This window comes from Pteropus vampyrus, unplaced genomic scaffold (assembly GCF_000151845.1).
Source record: "Pteropus vampyrus isolate Shadow unplaced genomic scaffold, Pvam_2.0 Scaffold229, whole genome shotgun sequence".
Lineage (NCBI taxonomy): Eukaryota > Metazoa > Chordata > Mammalia > Chiroptera > Pteropodidae > Pteropus > Pteropus vampyrus.
This window is the reverse complement of record NW_011889010.1, coordinates 1,893,908-1,901,418: the sequence shown is the minus strand read 5'-3', so window position 1 is coordinate 1,901,418 and position 7,511 is coordinate 1,893,908. Positions and strand designations below refer to the sequence as shown.

Below are 7,511 nucleotides of genomic sequence, written 5' to 3'. Positions count from 1 at the left end.
ATTCTGTAAACATTCGTTCAGTGCCCGCAGGGCGTCTGGCACCATGCAAGGCATGGAGAACAGAGTCAGACGAGGTGCGGTCTAATCCCCCCGATACTTGTTCGATGCTTCTTTTCTTTTAAGTTTAGGTTTTGTTAAAGTAACCCTTGTGGGAAACGTATTTTCATGGTACCTATGAGGTACCTCTCTGATCTGGCCAGGCTGTGAGTAGGGATTGCCCCTGCGCTGATTTTTCTAATAAACTTCTTGGAATCACCTCTGCCTCTGGAACTTTGGAACTTGCAGGAATAGCATGATGGGCAGCTACGTTGTTTAAAATGTTAACTGTACTGTCTAATTCTAAAAAGTCTTCCGTACATACTATGTTTTTAATGTTTTGAGAGTCTCAGGCCAGTGTCGTCACTCTCACGCAGAGGAAATGTTCTCAGTGAGTAAAGTGGCCTTTGATCGCCACGGCTTTTCATTCCACATACCTTCTTCAGTGCCATATCACCATCTTGCTTGATTTTTTTGTCATCAGTTTGTTTTGGTTTCGATTTCGAAACCAAAAGAAAAAAAAAATCAAGCTGTTTCCTATGTGAAACTTCTTAGGACTGTTGTGTTTCTTTGTACAATACTTGGATTGACTTAAAAAATCAAAATTATGTTTATGTGAAAATGAATAAGGAGAAATAATTTGTTTTTCAAAATTGTTCTTTGTAACTCTTTTTTCAGCCCAGTTGCAAAGTAACGGCGATGAAGTGCTTTCTTCTGGAATTCCATGTTATTTGGCAGGAGTCGAATAATATGGATGTTAGAGAGACAATAGAAAACCTTATCATCCTAGCAAACAAAAGTTTATCTTCTAATGGAGTAAGTTATTCAATAGTCACACGGAGTCACATTGGATGTTTTTGGTTTTACTGGAAAAGTCAAGAGCTGGATATAATGAACAAGCAGACCCTCTGAAGAGGGAGTTAATTCCAGTGGATTAGCATCTGGAAGTGACAGCATTACTAATGTGCACATAATCCTTAGCTGTGCGTTATTTATTCATTCAACAAACGTTTACTGCACGGTGCCAGGCAGTGTGTTTCCATGCTAGCATGACAGCGGTGACCCAGTCAGGCCACTGACCTCAAGGTATCTTGCACCAGGTGCAATGGCTAGACATTAATCTAGGTACATAACTAAGCGTTTAGCATGAATAATAGTAATCCACATTTATTGAGTTATTGCTCTTTACCAAATAGTTCTCCGAGGGTTAAATGGGAATTCATTGAATCCTCACAAGAAATCTCTGAGATAATTATCCCCGTTTCTGTTTTAAGGTTGAAGAAATTGGAGTATTGAGAGCTTGAATCACTTCTTTCGATTCATGCACCTAGGAAAATGGGGAGCCAGGATTCAGATCCAAGCAGTTTCACTCCAGAGTCTTATCTACTGAAAATATAAATACTGCAAAAGGATAATGATAGAAATATAATAATTCGAGTATAATTTGGACTATTCTAGGTAACATGAACAGCAGAAGGTTTCAGGAGGGCAAATATTAGGTGCTCCATGGTAGGTTAGGGAGTAGGCTGTGAGCAAAGGCTCTAAAGTACAAAGGATTATGGTTTTGCTGGCAAAACACGGGTGGCCAAAGCAAAGTAGATAGAAAGAAGTTTTGTAAACAAAGAAGGCACAATAATAATTCATTAACAAATACTTTCTGGGTCCCATTGTAGGCTCTTAGGAAAACATAAGTGAACACACACACACACACACACACACACACACACACACACACACACTCATACTCAGTCCCTGCTCTTAAGGAAAGAGGAGGCATACATACAGCAATCACTAAGCAAATGAATAATAAGTCAGTTATTTATTAAATCAATGGCCAAAAAGAAGGCAGGTAAGGAGGCTGGGTTTCTACTTCAGAGAAGGTTTATCTACTGAGCCGACATTTGGTGAAGACCTGAGGGCAGGACCCCTAAGGGTACCCGGGGCGGGGGGATCTGTTCAGGCAGAGGAAACTCAGAGCACCAAGACCTTGAGCTAGTCTGGCAGGACACCTTAGATTTTTCCCCAGAAATTCCAGGCTGCTTTAAGTCTTTGCTTAAATGTCACTTTTTCAGTGACGTCACCTCTTTACAGTTTCAATCCCATCTCCACATCAGCATGCCATGTCTCCTCTGCATCACCCTCTGTCTGGCATACTATGTATTTTACTTAATGTTGTATGCTCTTCCTTACTAGAACGTCAACTTCAAAGCAACAGGTATTTTTATTTTTTTCAGTGCTGTATCCGTCTCCCAGAACAATGCCTGGCATGCACTGGATAGTCAGTATACTTACGAAAGAAATATATGAATGTTTAAAGTACTCTTGTGATATGTTATCTCTATCTGACTGATAGACTGAGCCATACAACAAATAATTCATAACAGTATCAATAGTCAACTCTTTCACATAAATGTTCTAGTCACTCTCATCATGACATCGTGTGGCACGTGTCATGGAAGAAGTGGTCAGGACTGCAGAGTCCGAAGACCTGGGCGTGAGGAAGTTCATCGATTATGTCAACTGAGATGAGTCATTTAGTATTTCTGCCTTCCTATCTGATATGATTATCAAATAGGAGGGCATTATATAGAATATGACAGTGCCTGGCATAGAGTCTGTGCTTAATAAATATTGGCGAATCTGAATTTCAAATGCTTAATGGATGTAAAATCTAATTTTTATTTTTGCTGGCACAGCTTTCATGTTCAGATGATCTCTACAAAGTGTATTTATGATTGCCACATTCGAAATATTCTAGTTATCCATGAAACCATGTTTGAATTGCAACAATTTGCGGTAGTTACCTAAATAGTCCAATTCAACCAATAAGGATCAGGTAAATACTGTGTGCCAGGCCCTGTGTTGAATGCTAGGGAAACAAAAACAACATGGCCTTGCTTTGCTGGAGGAGCTTAGAGAATAGTGGTAGAAAAAGCATAAAATGCCATAACATCGATGTAATATGTGATGTGCTGTAAGGGAGCATCTAAACAAGGGGTTCTGAGAATGTAGCAATGGGACGTTTAGCCCAACCGCAGGAGCTCACAGGTTCAGGAAAGGCTTTCTGGTGGAGACAGCACCTGAGTAATCTTAGGTGTGAGTACTCATGGGAGTACCGGAAGTAGGAAGTGTGGAACAGGCACAGAACAGTGAAGGTAGTGAGGCATCTGACAGCATGGTGTGTGCATGAGGATAGTCATGAGCTCAGGGTTCCTAGGGCATATCGTTTGAGGCAGTGGGGAAAGGTGCAAGAAATAGGTATAGAACGGCTCAAGGAGGGCCTGTGAGCCATGCAGGAAGTCATGGACTTCATTCTAGGCTGGACGATCAGAAACCATTGAAAGGCTCTAAACAGGAAGTCCATGGTCTGATAGACATGGCTTATTTTTTTTTTTTTCAATTCTCTCAGTCCATTATAGGGGGGTGGGGCGGGGAAACCCATGTCGGCTCCCAGTTCTTCCTAACATGATATTAATTTGCCCAAGTTTTCACGTCTCAAGACCTCTCACTTTATGGTTCAAATGATGTGAGAGTCCCAAGAAAGAAATATATCAGACTTTCCAATCGAATCTTTTGTTTGTATTTGGCAGAACGTAACGGAATCTGGATGCAAAGAATGCGAGGAGCTGGAGGAAAAAAATGTTAAAGAATTTTTGCGGAGTTTTAACCATATTGTGCAAATGTTCATCAACACTTCTTGACTGCATCCGATCCTCTTCAGCATTTCTGTTATTAACAAACACCTTCCAGTTGCTTAGAGGCAGTGAAACACTGCATTTCAAATGTTCTGCCAAAACAACTTTTCCAGCAAGAAGACGATCAGGATCTTGGATGAGATGAACTCTTAAACATGAAGGCAGAGAAATGGCATTGAGTACCATGGTGTCTACAAGATGTCCTCAGACTTATTTTGTTCATTTATTTTTAATTTATTATTGAAGTTGTACATATTTGTAGCATAATGTAAAATGTTGAATAAAATTATGTACATATTTTATCATTTGAAATTGCACTGATATTTCACTTCTTGAAAGAAAATAGCAGGTGTTTGTTCAAGGGTGATAGTCAAGAGATTGAACAACCGTGGGGTCTAGGCACCCCTGCTGCAGGTAAACAGTATGTGCCAACTAGTGAGGAACCACTGCCCACCAGCCTTCATCTGCTTTACTAGGTCTAATACCTGGAGGAAGAAGTGGCTGACTACCAAAGAGAAAGAAGGAACTAGGTGTGAAACCAGGGCCACCCTCTAATTTAGTTATTAATATACCAAGAACTGTTATGGAAGAAGGAGATTACAAGTACCTGGCATGTATGGGAATCAGTAGGTCTTAGGTTGGGGTGGCGATAAAAACCTTCACTGATAGGTAGAATCGTGCATAGGAAACTAATGGTTGTAATAGTGGTTATATTTCATGCTTTCCTAAGTACAGGTATTTTATTTTCACAATTTTTGCCACATTTGTAAAATAAATAGCAGATTTTTAGAGTCACTATTTTTTGAAATAAAATAATTGTTTATATTTATATATATTTTTTGCAACATACAAGTATCAAATTGACAAGTTCTCATCACACAGTTCTTTCACTCAATTCACTTCGAACCATCTTCACTGAGAGACTATAGAGTAGGAACTGATCTAAGAATTCTCTTTCTTTCCATCTCCCTGTGCAAACCCGTTCTCTATTGGAACATTCTTTTATAATCCAGTGCCCCATCCATGCTGTGTGTCTCATTGTTCTAGTCAATGTATGCTTAAAAATTTCTTTCAAGGTAGTTTTGGAGAAATCTGTATCTTATTTGACTTTCAAAGAGTCATATGTTGACTCTCAGCTTGGTCCCTGATCTCAGACCAGATGAAGAGTATTTGGCGGCCATACTTTTAAAGTTTAGGGATTGAGATTGGGGCACTTGTTTTGTTTGCTCGTGTGTGTGTGTGTGTGTGTGTGTGTGTGTGTGTGTGTGTGTGTATTTAATTTCATCTGAGATGGAATTTTTAAAATTTATCTTTTATTTTTTCCTAGCCTTTTTATTGATGAGTAGGATCAGGGACAGTTTCAAACTGTAAGTTTCTAATTCAATCCTCAGACAAAAGTTAGCCTCCCTTCTGTGTTTATTGGGGTGGGGGAAGGAAAATCATAACAGCAGTCACTTGCCAATAATATTTTATAATGACCGATGATCCATTCTGGTTGTATAAACATACAAATAGTTTTCAAATTTGACATTTTTTAGTCCTCAAAATTAGGATTCCTTTCACATTAATTACTTAACTTTGGTTGAACTTAAGAAACTCAAGGCAACTTCTTAAAACACTCTTAGCTAACTTATGAAACAAAGTAATCATGTAAAACCATCTAAATTTTACTTTATATGCTTATATTAATAACAAAATCGGTCTTTCATTTGTGTTTCAAAATGTTCCCTTCTTGAGCTGTCCTCGTTAATTAACCAGCCCAATGTCATTTGCCTAGACAGGGATACTGTGCTTATGTCTCACCTACTGCCTTAGATGCTGAAAGTGTTTGCCATACATTACATATAATAAAACACAAGTCCATAGGCTTAGAACCTCAAATAGTAAAGGTAAGTAAGCCTAATAAAAATCAGGCTTACAGTTCAAAGTTATATTGATGAATTATATTCTTATCTTTTCTTAATTTCAAATACAGAAAAAGATATATGAGAGAATATTATTTCTAACCTCTCCCTGAAGAAGCAAAAAGGAGTAGAAAAAGAGGGATATAGAAATGCAGACAGAACCAAGACAGAATTGGTGAGCCCAGAGATGTTTAAGACGCAGTCACAAGTCTAGTTTTATATGCTCTTATTCTTTATCAGAACAGAGAATCAATAGAATTATTTTTGTTTTGCTGCTGTTGCTGTTGCTGCGAGAGGAACCTATACGTTTTGATACGTTACTGTTTATAGCCATCAAATTCAATGGCTCATGGGGTCAAACTGAACCCAACACTGAACCCAATCCACAAAGCACCTTTCATATACGATATGAAAATCAGGCAATATAATTGAATCCATTGCTCCCCCTACACACAGAAGTACTAGAGAACGCATTTGTGTTCCTTCGTCTGTGTTATATCAGGCTTCATGTAAATTTTCATATGTGAGTCACGGTTAATGTGTGCATGTCATGTATAAATTTTTGCTCAGAGGAAATCCCATTTCCACAGAGATTTGGTTCAATGCTTCTGAGTATGTCTTATGACTGAATTTTGTCTTCACTAAGGAATTTATTATGCAAGGAAACTAGCTTCATTGAAAAGCCCCCTAATTGTATAATCTATCTGATGCTAAACAGAAGAAAAATTAATGAATCATTAATAAAGAGTCATGATTTTGTACTATATTTTACTTCACCAATCCTGGATTTCAAAATAAGTTAACTATTAGAGGAATTGAAGAGGAAATTGTTACACAGAAGCAGAATTGGAAATTGTACATTCGGTTTTTACAAACTTTGTTAACACTTTCAGAATATTATCATCAGAGGATCCGGTGCAATCCTACAGGTGGTTCGTCTTCATCATTGTCGATGTTTTCTTTCGTGAAGGAACTCCCTCCATCAGTTATATTGTAACCCAATTTGTTGAAAACCTGCTGTGTGTGAACATGATGCTAGATGCTGCAATTGCAGCTGTGAACAAGGCGGTGGTAGTCTCAGCCCTCATGGCATTTCCATTCTAGTAGGAAAGGCACGGTACCGAGTTAAGCACCCAACTGCTTATTCAGTTGTTATCAGTTCTACGAAGGGCACCAGGAGAGCACATAAAGGGAGGAGCAGATTTGTTCAAGATGTCGGGGAGAGCGGCTTTGAGACAGTGACAGCTGAGTTCAGCTGTACATCGTAATTCAGAATTACCTGGGGTGGAGTGGGAAGGATCGGTTGGAGAAACAGCCCACCAAAACCCTGGTCAGGAAGGATGGAGGCATGTTCAAAGAGCAGAAGGCAGGCCGGAGTGGCCTGGGTCAGAAAAAGTCCTTGAAGAGGCCAGTAAGTTAGGTATTATCTGGTCGTATGGGCTCTGGTAAAAAAGTTTTCTTTATACTCCAAAAGAAAGGGACTTATTTTGACATGTAAAAAAAAAAAAAGGTAGGAAGCATTGCTTCTAGTATCCAGAGAAGAGTTGAAGTCAAAATCTCCTTACCACCGAATCCCAGAATAATAAAATTACTTCTAAGAACATCGTCTTACATCGGCCTCATTATTGCAGTCACTTAATGAGTCTCTTGCAATACTTAATGGAGATCAACTTAGGCAAATAATTATTTGTCCACTGTCAAAAACGACAAAGCCGTTTGAGGTGCATATGACATGAGAGAACAAGGTCGCGAGGGTTAACATGCAAAGCCAGCGTTGGGTTCTGAGGACAGTTAGAATTGATCTGTGGTCAGCATCTTAACACAGGGATGGCTTCTTGAAAGGACTTTCTGAATCACTTTTAAATGAGAATTATTT

General features: G+C 38.9%; 1 protein-coding gene across 7 annotated transcripts in view; it reads left to right on the top strand.

The window, feature by feature from the left end:
- IL15 (interleukin 15) overlaps positions 1-4,043 on the top strand; it is a 68,101-nt gene extending 64,058 nt beyond the window's left edge. For all 7 annotated transcript variants that reach the window (XM_011373758.2, XM_023519659.1, XM_011373756.2 and 4 more), the window contains 2 exons: positions 715-852; positions 3,627-4,043. In XM_011373758.2, coding sequence (XP_011372060.1) covers positions 715-852; positions 3,627-3,737 — 249 coding nt within the window. In that variant the 3' untranslated portion in view covers positions 3,738-4,043. The remainder of the gene's footprint in view (positions 1-714; positions 853-3,626) is intronic.
- Positions 4,044-7,511: the final 3,468 nt, after the last annotated feature.